Raw genomic sequence first — 11,830 nt, 5'->3', positions numbered from 1 at the left:
CCCACCTGTACCTGGGGCACCCCCACTTGTACCTGGGCATCCCCACCTGTACCTGGGCATCCCCACCTGTACCTGGAGCATCCCCACCTGTACCTGGGGCATCCCCACCAGTACCTGGGGCACCCCCACTTGTACCTGGGCATCCCCACCTGTACCTGGAGCATCCCCACCTGTACCTGGGGCATCCCCACCAGTACCTGGGGCACCCCCACTTGTACCTGGGCATCCCCACCTGTACCTGGAGCATCCCCACCTGTGCCTGGGGCACCCTCACCTGTACCTGGGCATCCCCACCTGTGCCTGGGCATCCCCACCTGTACCTGGGCATCCCCACCTGTGCCTGGGGCATCCCCACCTGGGCCTGGGGCACCCTCACCTGTACCTGGGCATCCCCACCTGTGCCTGGGGCATCCCCACCTGGGCCTGGGCATCCCCACTTGTGCCTGGGGCATCCCCACCTGTGCCTGGGGCATCCCCACCTGTACCTGGGGCATCCCCACCAGTACCTGGGGCATCCCCACTTGTGCCTGGGCCACCCTCACCTGTGCCTGGGGCACCCCCACCTGTACCTGGGCATCCCCACCTGTGCCTGGGGCACCCTCACCTGTACCTGGGCCTTACCTGGGACAGCCCCACCCATGCCTGGGACACCCCTCGCGCGCCGTGTCCCGGGTGGCAGCAGGGGGCGCTCCCTGCCCGCCATGGGGACACGGAGCTGTCACTGTGACCCCCCCCTCCACAGGACTCCCCCACACTGTTCCCACCCCTCCACGGGCACCCCCCACCCCAGGACCCCCCCAGATTTGCAGGGCAATGCCTGTCCCCTACAGAACCCACTGAAAATCCCAGTGGGGCACCTCAAACCAGAGGGGATTCTACAAAGAATGCTGGTGGAGAAAGCCAGGGAGGGAAGGGCTGCTCCTTGAGGAGATGGTCAGGCCTTGGTCAGCCGTGTCAGCCTGCCACAGCCACCCAGCAAACCCTCCTCACACCCTCTCCTCCCCCTCCCTAGCTCTAATTTTGGGTGTCTCGTGGTTTCAGCTGTCCCCACCCCAGCAGCACACACAGAGGTGGCTGTGCTGGTGCTGAACTGCTGCCAAATCCCCAGCACACCCCACCCAACATCCTGGCACCGGCTTCCCTGCTCCACACCCCCCCGGCACTGCCTGCTCTGCTCTGGGAGCTCCTGGCTGCCCCTCAGCCCCCAGCAGGGCTTCAGCCCCAGGTCACAGGGCTGGGAAGGGGCAGGTTTGACACCCCAGCACAGGAAAGGGCACAGAATTCTGGCCAAAGGGCAGCTCAGCACAGCTGCACCAGCCTGGAATCCAGGCAATGCCCACCCAGCAAGCAGGTGAGTCCTGGGCAATGCTCCAGGCAATGCTCCAGGGTGGGAGTTTGCTCAGGGCATCTGCAGCTCTCCACCACCTCTGCAGCACCACAGAACCACTGAATTATCTGGGCTGGAAAGGCTGTCCCAGACCATGGAGTCCAATTGCTCCCCCAGCACTGCCAAGGCCACCACTGAGCCATGTCCCCAAGTGCCACAGTCACCTCTGTTAAATCCCTCCAGGCATGGTGACACCACCACTGCCCCAAGGCTCTGTGGTTCCAAGGCCTCAACACCTTTTCCACACAGAATTTTTCCCTAATACCCCACCTAAACCCCCCCTGGGGCCATTTCTCCTTGTCCTGCCCTTTGTCACCCAGGAGCAGAGCCCAATCCTGGCTGTCCCCCCCTGTCAGGGAGTTGTGGACAGTGACAAAGTCCCTTCAAACCTCCTTTTCTCCTGGCTGGAAAGGCTGTCCCAGACCATGGAGTCCAATGGCTCCCCCAGCACTGCCAAGGCCACCACTGAGCCATGTCCCCAAGTGCCACAGTCACCTCTGTTAAATCCCTCCAGGCATGGTGACACCACCACTGCCCCAAGGCTCTGTGGTTCCAAGGCCTCAACACCTTTTCCACACAGAATTTTTCCCTAATACCCCACCTAAACCCCCCCTGGGGCCATTTCTCCTTGTCCTGCCCTTTGTCACCCAGGAGCAGAGCCCAATCCTGGCTGTCCCCCCCTGTCAGGGAGTTGTGGACAGTGACAAAGTCCCTTCAAACCTCCTTTTCTCCTGGCTGGAAAGGCTGTCCCAGACCATGGAGTCCAATTGCTCCCCCAGCACTGCCAAGGCCACCACTGAGCCGTGTCCCCAAGTGCCACAGTCACCTCTGTTAAATCCCTCCAGGCATGGTGACACCACCACTGCCCCAAGGCTCTGTGGTTCCAAGGCCTCAACACCTTTTCCACACAGAAATTTTCCCTAATACCCCACCTAAACCCCCCCTGGGGCCGTTTCTCCTTGTCCTGCCCTTTGTCACCCAGGAGCAGAGCCCAATCCTGGCTGTCCCCCCCTGTCAGGGAGTTGTGGACAGTGACAAAGTCCCTCCAAACCTCCTTTCCTCCAGGCTGAGCCCCCTCAGCTCCTTGTGCTCCAGACCCTTCACAAATGAAGCCAATTCCTGCCCAGCTAACAGGGCAGCTCTGGCAGCACTGCCAGGTTCAGAGTTTGCACCCTACAGTGGTGCCTCCACAGCACCTGGGCAGGAACACAGCTCTGCCCACGGTCAGCTGAGAGAAAAAATAACTACAGAGAGCTGAAATTCAGGCTCCTCTGCTCTGAGCAGTGCACAGGGCTCAATTAAAACCTATTTTGGGGACTCTGGCTGGCTGGTGAACCACATGGTCACGCAGGAGAGCAGCCCCATCACGCACAGCCAGCATCTCTGGGACTGCACCTACTCATTAGGACAGGGAGTATCCAACTGCCACTTCTGCCTTCTTCCAGACAAGCAGCTTTTGTACATTTGTTGCAAACTTTTCCTCAGAACAAGTTACACAGGCAGCCAGCAAGCCCTCAAAGCCTTGCTGGAGGTCTGACAGGTGAGAGATGAGCAATTCTGGTGTTTGGGCAAGTGCACTGTCGCTGTCGCCTGGGGCTGGTTTCAACCCAGCACCCGAATCAGCTGTGGCTGGGAGCAGGTTGGTTTGCATTCTTCCCAAACTTTCTGAGGGATTTGTTGTCATTATTACAACATCCCCAGAGCTCTGAGAGCCCGGGGATGGGTGTAGCTGTAATTAGCATCCACTTGCACAGTGCAATGGGCTGCATCAGCCCTCACAGCCCTTCTGGCTATGACAATGAGCTCTCACCACTGACACAATGAAATTCCCTTGCTTTTAGTCCTGTGGAACCCTTGCACTCAATGTGCTGCAGTGGAGAGTGCCAGGAGCACCACTGCAGCTGCTCAGGGAGCCCCAGGCACACCTGCAGCAGCACATTTCCCTCTGGGGCTGAGACACTTGAGAGCTCTGTCCTGGCCAGGTCCTGTCTGCTTAAAGCTCTGTCCTGGCCAGGTCCTGTCTGTGTCAGAGCTAACTGAGACACCTGAGAGCTCTGTCCTGGCCAGGTCCTGTCTGTGTCAGAGCTAACTGAGACACCTGAGAGCTCTGTCCTGGCCAGGTCCTGTCTGCTTAAAGCTCTGTCTTGGCCAGGTCCTGTCTGTGCCAGATCTCTGCCCTGCCCATGTCTCACCTGCTCAGATCTCTGTCCTGCCCATGTCTCACCTGCTCAGATCTCTCTCCTGCCCATGTCACACCTGTGTCAGATCTCTGTCCTGCCCATGTCTCACCTGTGTCACAGCTCTGTCCTGGCCATGTCTTACCTGTGTTGTAGGCTGTGGGCATGGCTGAGAAGGGCAGCCCCTGTGTCAGCAGACTCGGAGTGGCCACGGACACGACTGGTGTGGTCAGAGAGTGAGTTGCTTGAGAGACACCCAAGCGCTGTGTGTTCTGCTGTGGGAGCAAACAGGGAGGGAGTTAAAGCCCAGATGGTTGGATTGGGTCATTTTCAGAGGTTGTGCCCCCCCCAGACCCCCTGGGCATGCACTGGGACTGAGCATGGAGACCGTGGGGACAGGCAGGATTGATCCTCTGGCCATTCCACACTGCAAAAAAGCAAAGTACAAACCACACCAGGCACTGACACTCATCTGCAGGTCACGGCCTTGAGTCCCCTTCCTTCACCCAGCAGCACCAGCCATGCCCCTGAGTGCATGGAGGGGGAAACCACCAGGAGGCCTCAGACAATTCCTCACTGCTTTCCAGAGTGAGCCTTGCTGAGCTCCCAAGGAGTGACAAAGGCATCAAAGCAAACCAAAACCAGCACAGAGCTGACATCTCCCTGCAGCTCTGGTGGCCAGGAACAAACCCCTGCCTCAAGGGAAGCTGAGGACACCAAGCATTGGCCTCAGGATTTTAAAGGGACTCTGGAATCCCTAAACTCCAAGTCCAGTGCTCAGCAGCCTGCTGGCTCAGTGCCCTCACAAGGTTTTGGTGACTCAGGTATTAGCAGGTCCACCATGGAAAAATTCTGCCCTTGGACCAGAGCACCCCAAGCTCCCCCCCTTGGTTTTCCAGGCAGTTATGTGGGCAGACCCACAGGTCAGATTCAGCCCTGTTTACAAGGCAGATAATCTGGGCTGTCTCTGCTGATCTGATTTAAATCAGACTCAAGAGGCTTGACTCTAATCCCAAGCACCCAGCACACGTCACCCTGTGAAGACTGGGGCAGTGCCCAGCTTGAACCACGCCTGGCACGAGGGTGCAACTGTGCAGCTCAGGGCCCTGCAGGGCTGGGCACACACTCTGCAGTGCTCCCCCATGGCCAGGGAGACCCTCCTGGCACAGGGCTGGAGGCTGGCACCCTGCCCTGGCCACCTGCAGCGGGTGAGAGCACCTGGCTGTGCAGGATTTGCTCCCCTTGCACCCACACAGTGCCCAGCCCCGGGTGCCCCCTGTGGCCTGGGCAAGGAGATTAGCAGGGCTCTGACTGCTAAAGCTGTGGGGGGCTGCAGGAGAAGGTTTTCCTGGCACACATCCTGCTGGCAGCCAGCCCTGGCCGTGCTGTGGGTTAAGGACGTGGCACAAAAGATCCTTACAAAGGCACAGCCCTGTCCCTGTCCTGCCTGGATGAGAGACCAGGGGGATGCAGGGCCCACAGCCCCATTCTGCCCCTCTCTGCAGGGCCCACAGCCCCATTCTGCCCCTCTCTGCAGGGCCCACAGCCCTATCCCTTGTGCCCCCATATCCCCTGTGCCCCTCTCTGCAGGGCCCACAGCCCCATCCGTTGTGCAGGGCCCACAGCCCCATCCCTTGTGCCCCCATATCCCCTGTGCCCCTCTCTGCAGGGCCCACAGCCCCATCCCTTGTGCCCCCACAGCCCCATTCTGCCCCTCTCTACAGCCCCATCCCTTGTGCCCCTCTCTGCAGCCCCATATCCCTTGTGCCCCTCTCTGCAGGGCCCACAGCCCCATCCCTTCTGCCCCTCTCTGCAGCCCCATATCCCTTGTGCCCCTCTCTGCAGCCCCATATCCCTTGTGCCCCTCTCTGCAGGGCCCACAGCCCCATCCCTTGTGCCCCCACAGCCCCATTCTGCCCCTCTCTACAGCCCCATATCCCTTGTGCAGGGCCCACAGCCCCATCCCTTGTGCCCTCACAGCCCCATCCCTTGTGCCCCTCTCTGCAGTCCCCACAGCCCCATCCCTTCTGCAGGGCCCACAGCCCCATCCCTTGTGCCCCCACAGCCCCACATCCCTTGTGCCCCCACAGCCCCATCCCTTGTGCCCCTCTCTGCAGGGCCCTGTGCCTTCCCTGGCAGGGCACAGGGGTGAGTGTGGCACAGGGACAGCAGCAGGGCAAGCTGTGCCAGCCCCAGGAACCTCCCTGGTGCCCCGAGGTGAGTGTGGGCGCCGTTGTCATTGTCACAACGCCCGATTTTCAGCACAATCCACACAGGGAGGAGCTGTGCAAGCTGCCCCCCACATTGTGCCACTCACACCGTGCCCACAGACAACACTCCCAGGTGGTGCCAACCATGCAGCATGCTGCCAGGGCATGGACCCTGCTGGCCCTGCAGTGGTGGGAGTGTGGACAGCAATGGGGGGACACCTCTCTGAAGCCTGGCAGGGAGGAGAGCAGGCTCAGAGCTGCAGGAGCAGCACTGAGGGTGGCAGGGCTGGGGCTGTGGGCACTGGGGATGCACTGGAGGGATCCTGACTCATCTCACAGCTGCCTGGGATGAGGTGGGAGCTGCCACTTGCAGAGAGGATCTGCTGTGTGTGGGCTGAGCAGCGTGGAGGGAGCAAAGCTGGGGAGAAGGCTGGAGGAGCAGGGGGGATCTGTGGGGCACACACCCTGCAGTTCCCTTCCTGATGCAGCAGTGCCAAGGTGCCTGTGCCACCCTGGCCACATTTCACCACCCTCACTGGCATCCACCTGACTGCTGCCACCTTGGCTGGGGCGAGTGTCACAGGCATCTTTTATGGAAAATCCTTGCCTTGGGAATTTTCCTCCTGAGAAGCTGAGAGGCCTCAGGAACAACATGCAAACATTGATTATCTGCTGCTGTGGAATGCAACAGGTGCATCTGGGATTGGGCTCATGTGGTTGTTTCTAATTAATGGCCAATCACAGCCCAGCTGGCTCAGACTCTTATCAGAGCCACAAACCTTTGTTATCATTCTTTTTCTATTCTTAGCCAGCCTTCTGATGAAATCCTTTCTTCTATCCTTTTAGTATAGTTTTAATGTAATATATATCATAAAATAATAAATCAAGCCTTCTGAAACATGGAGTCAGATCCTCATCTCCTCCCTCATCCTCAGACCCCTGTGAACACCATCACAAGGTGAGGACGTTTTTCACTTCAGGCCAAAAGCCACCAGGTGAATTCAGCCCAACAATTAAAACTGCAAATGCCACCCCAGTGGATTTGCACCAATGCTGCTGCAGTGTGCAGCCAGGGAATGGGCACAGGGATCAGGAATGAGCAGATGGGGAGGGCAGAGTCACTGCTCTCCCTCCACACATGGGGAAACTGAGGCACAGAGATGCTGGAAGGGGGCCACTAAGCAAGAAGGGTTTGGGGACACAAAGAGGAGCAGAATTTGTGTCTGTCATGCCTGGCCCACCCTTGCCCTGGCCAGGAGTGTCTCAGTGCAGGCTGCCAGAGGGATTGGCTTTCTCCTGTGTTTTTGGAGAGCTTTTCCCTGGCTGTGTGATCTGCATCCTGCAGCAGCTCCTGCCCTTCCCTTGCTGGGCTGACCCTGTCTCCCATCTGCCCTGCACCAGAATAGCAACAGAGCAGAGTGAATCCTTGCCACAAACAAGGTGGCATTCACTTTGCTGCCAGGGAGAGGGGAAAAAAAAAAAAAGCCATAAAAATAACACAGAAAACTGCCCCGTGCACAAGGGAGGTTTAGGGAGTGCACAAGGCAGCCAGTGGATTTACACAGGCTTTAAATAATATCTTTAATATGGGAAGAGCCTGATTTACTCCCTGTCTCCCATGTGCTGGCCATGGGCCAGGTGTCCCTGTGCTGGAGCTGTGGTGGCTCCAGCCAAGCCCCATGGGCAGGTCCAGGGCAGTGGCAGTGCCCAGCTCAGCTCCACAGTCCCCACAGGGACCCTGGCTGACCTCCCCAGGGGGACCAACACAGCAATTTTGGCCTTGGTGGAGAAACAGGCCCTTTGCAGCTCATGCCAGCTCCTTTCCCACAGGGAACTGGGTTTTCCTAAGAGCTGTTTTTCTCTGGATTTATTTTCTGCAGCAGGACTGGATCCAAGCTGGTGCCCACATCCCCCACCACATTCCCACCACAGAGAGCCAGTGCCCACCCCTCTGTGTGCCCCATGCCAGGCCAGGACAGGACTGAGGGGACAAACAGCCCATGGGCCACCACACCATGCACACCCAGAGGGGAACTCACCAGAGCCAGGTGGTCCTCGGTCTGTGCAGGGGAGAACAGGGAGAGAACCGAGAGCACTGTTAACTCACACAGCCCCTCCCAGCAGCACCGTGCCCACTGGCACCTCACCCTCACCTCCACGGGGCACACACGGGTCAGGGTGGTGACTGGGAGAGGGTTTGTGCCAGCCATGGGGCACAAACAGGGTCAGGGTGGTGATTGGGAGAGGGTTTGTACCATTCATGGGGCACAAACAGGGTCAGGGTGGTATTTGGGAGAGGGTTTGTGCCATTCATGGGGCACAAACAGCTCAAAATGGTGTTTGGGAGATGGTTTGTACCATCTATGGGGCATAAACAGCTCAGATAGTGCCTGGCACACAGTTTGCACCATCCATGGGGCACACACAGGTCAGATGGTGCTTGGGAGAGGGTTTGTACCACCCATGGGGCACAAACTGGTGAAAATGGCACTTGGGAGAGGCTTTGCACCATCCATGGGGCACACACGGGTCAGGGTGGTGATTGAGAGAGGGTTTGTGCCATTCATGGGGTACAAACACCTCAAAATGGTGTTTGGGAGAGGGTTTATACCATTCATGGGGCACAAACAGGGTCAGGGTGGTGATTGGGAGAGGGTTTGCACCATCCATGGAACACACACAGGTCAGATGGTGCTTGGGAGAGGGTTTGTACCATCCATGGGGCACACGAGTCAGGGTGGTGATTGAGAGAGGGTTTGTGCCATTCATGGGGCACAAACTGGTGAAAATGGCACCTGGGAGAGGGTTTGTACCATCCATGGGGCACACACAGCTCACAGTGCTGCCCGCTCCAGGATGCTGCAGGCACGAATCCCATCCTTCCCCTTCAGATCTCCCCTCCACCACGGCCCCATCCAGCCCCCAAATTACCACTACAGCCCCAAATTACCCCGCTGGCAGCCCCTGGCAGCCCCTGGCAGCCGCAGCAGTGGCACAGTGGCACTCACCAGGTGGTGCATCAGCCCCTTGCTGCCCTGCGAGGTGATGACTCGCAGGTCGGGCTTGCGGCTGTTGGGGGCCAGCTGAGCTCCGTGCGCCCCCGGTGGTGGAGGGGACTTGGCCGGGATGATCTTGCCCAGGCTGCTGCCGTTGGACACGGGCAGGAGCCCCGGAGAGGCCCTGGCACTGACGTAGCCGTTTCCTGCAGTGGGAAAAATGCGTGTGTTTAATGATTGGCTTTTTGCAGATATTCAAATGGATGTTAGATGGGTTGGGTTAGAAAGTGATGCTGTGTTCATTCTCTTAAGTAGTGTGGTAAATAGAGTTTTAGGTTCTAACAAAATGTTAAAATAGAAGCGATGCTGTAGGATACTTTTCTAAAGTAAGGACTTGAAATAGCAGCCACAGGACACCTCAATCTTTCAGAGAAAGAGAATTTATTTCTCTCTTATCAGTAGAAACGAACTTCTTCCCGCCTTGAAGGCACTGTTAGGATTCAGAGGAAGAAGTTGATGATGACCAGACAGAATCTTCTGTTTGAATGGAATTTATGCATCATGTATGCAGTGTATGAATATGCAATAGGCTGCTGTTTTTAAGGGTTAATCCTTTGTTAATGTGGGTCCTTTTTCGGGCTGGTGCTGCCCAGAAAAAGGTACCTGGACATCCTAACTCTTTGTCTCTATTGTCTCATATTGTCCTAATTCAAACTGTCCAAATTATTATTACTCTAATTGTATTACTATTTTTTTATAACCATTTTATTACTATTAAACTTTTAAAATTTTAAAAACAAGTGATTGGCGTTTTTCACGTGCAGGAACAAGGGGCACAGAGAGGGAGCAGGTGAAGGTTGGAGGAGTGGCAGTGGTGATGGTGATGGACACACTGCACTGGGGCTCCATCAGTGCTCCAGTGCTGGGGAAGATGAAACATGATTTAAAACATGATTTTTTTTCATCATTTTTAGATGAAAAATTATTTATAAGAAAAGCCTTATAAATATGATTGTCTGGCAAAAGATTTTGAGAATATAGAAACTATAAGCGAGATTGAAATGAAAGCAGGCTTTGAGATCCCTCAGTTACTGAACAACTGGAAAACAATGGTGTGGCCAGCTGAAGGTGATCCCCTTTTGATGGAACAACACCCTCTGCTTGCAGGCAGGCCCAAGGGGCAGAGCAGACCCTACAGCTTGGCAGAAGGGGCCCAAAGAGGAGTTTTTAGGGTTTAAAATGTAACACAGTGTGGTGATGTAATGATTCTTACAGGCTGTATGGAAATGCTGTAGGATTTGTATCTTGTACTGGATTGGTCAGTGAGAATTAGAATATTCAGCACAGAAGAAAATTTATGGTATTGTAATGGGAATCTCACTCTCTTACCCTTTTTACTCTCTTACCTTTTTTACTCCTTTACTCTCTTTCCCTCTCATCCTCTCTCCCCCTCTCTTCTCTCAGTCCTGCTCCAGCTGTGCCTGGCAGCTCCCAGCAGGGCCCTGCACCCAGGCCCTTTGCAATAAACCCCAAATCCCAGCAGGGCCCTGCACCCAGGCCCTTTGCAAAAACCCCAAATCCCAGCAGGGCCCTGCACCCAGGCCCTGTGCAATGAACCCCAAATCCCAGCAGGGCCCTGCACCCAGGCCCTTTGCAATGAACCCCAAATCCCAAAAGGTCCCTGCACCCAGGCCCTTTGCAAAAACCCCAAATCCCAGCAGGGCCCTGCACCCAGGCCCTTTGCAATAAACCCCAAATCCCAGCAGGGCCCTGCACCCAGGCCCTTTGCAAAAACCCCAAACTCCAAAAGGTCCCTGCACCCAGGCCCTTTGCAATAAACCCCAAACTCCAAAAGGCCCCTGCACCCAGGGCCTTTGCAATAAACCCCAATTCCCAAAAATCCCCTGCACCCAGGCCCTTTGCAAAAACCCCAAATCCCAAAAGGCCCCTACGCCCAGGCCCTCTGCAATAAACCCCAAATCCCAAAAATCCCCTGCACCCAGGCCCTTTGCAATAAACCCCAAATCCCAAGCCCTGGCTTCAGAGATTCCTCACCTCCATCCATCCTGACCATCCTACACTCCGTGACTGCTCCTTCCTGTGGGAGAGCAGCACCTCATCCCCCCCAAATCCCTCCTGCACCCCAGCAGGTTCACCCCAGGACAGGCAGCAGCCCCCAAGCTGCCCAACCTGCAGGGACTTCCCTTTGTGTTCCTGCAGAAACACCCAGCAAATCTCAGAGCCTGATCTGCAGCCAGGCTCTTTCCCTGCTTTGCTTGGGCACCACAGCCCTGCCAAGATGGGTAATTATTGGCACATTCACTTTTAGGGCCTCTTTCTGCTACTGGGGCAGTGAAAAGGGGCTGTGGCAGAGTGAGGACTCAGTTCACTGCTCCCACTGCCCCTTTGAAGATCTGAGGTTCCCTCCTTTCCTCCTCCTCCTCCTCCTCCTGCTGCCCCACTTAAGGATTTTATGTGCAAAGAGAAGGGAAAAAAAAAAAGAAGAAAGGAAAGGAAGAAAAAAAAAATAAAAAGGAAAAGATTTGATGAACATCAGGAAAGGAATAAATTGGATCAGATTACTGTTCTGATGAGGGTTGGTTTTTTTTCATGAATAGGCCCCAAAGATAGAAAGGCGTTCAGCAATCACCAGGATTCAGCCCTCACATTCATTGCACGTTAGACCGGGAAAAATAGGTCGCTGATTGCATTATTAATGACATGCACATCGAGCTGCAGCTGCATTCCAGCAGGGGCTGCTGCCACCAACACTGCAGGGAGGGGGGCTCAGCAAAGTCCCTGCGCCCCTGGAGCTGCCCAGGGTGGGCACAGCGGGCACAGGGGTGGTAATGCTGCCCTGGATGCCAGCCCTGGGCCAGCTGTGGGACCAAGGGGAGTGTCACCACCTCTGTGCCATCTGTGGGACCAAGGGGAGCATTGCCACCCCTGTGCCATCTGTGGGATCAGAGCATTGCCACCCCTGTGCCATCTGTGGGACCAAGGGGAGCATTGCCACCCCTGTGCCATCTGTGGGACCAAGGGGAGCATTGCCACCCCTGT

At 56.4% G+C, this 11,830-nt stretch overlaps 1 protein-coding gene across 12 annotated transcripts in view; it reads right to left on the bottom strand.

Annotated features, from left to right (window-relative positions):
* MEF2D (myocyte enhancer factor 2D) overlaps nt 1-11,830 on the bottom strand; it is a 96,044-nt gene that overhangs the window by 8,892 nt on the left and 75,322 nt on the right. For 10 of the 12 annotated variants that reach the window (XR_008508877.1, XR_008508879.1, XR_008508876.1 and 7 more), the window contains 3 exons: nt 8,783-8,976; nt 7,814-7,834; nt 3,710-3,839 (listed from right to left, as the gene is read on the bottom strand). Coding sequence is in view for 8 of the 12 variants with exons in the window: in XM_054517550.1 (XP_054373525.1) it covers nt 3,710-3,839; nt 7,814-7,834; nt 8,783-8,976 (345 nt within the window). In the remaining 4 variants the exon portion in view is untranslated. The remainder of the gene's footprint in view (nt 1-3,709; nt 3,840-7,813; nt 7,835-8,782; nt 8,977-11,830) is intronic. The other 2 variants (XM_054517556.1, XM_054517554.1) reach the window with 1 other exon arrangement.

The sequence above is a fragment of the Molothrus ater genome, chromosome 29 (genome assembly GCF_012460135.2).
Source record: "Molothrus ater isolate BHLD 08-10-18 breed brown headed cowbird chromosome 29, BPBGC_Mater_1.1, whole genome shotgun sequence".
NCBI lineage: Eukaryota > Metazoa > Chordata > Aves > Passeriformes > Icteridae > Molothrus > Molothrus ater.
The sequence above is the reverse complement of the archived record's forward strand: the minus strand, read 5'-3'. Positions and strand labels throughout refer to the sequence as shown.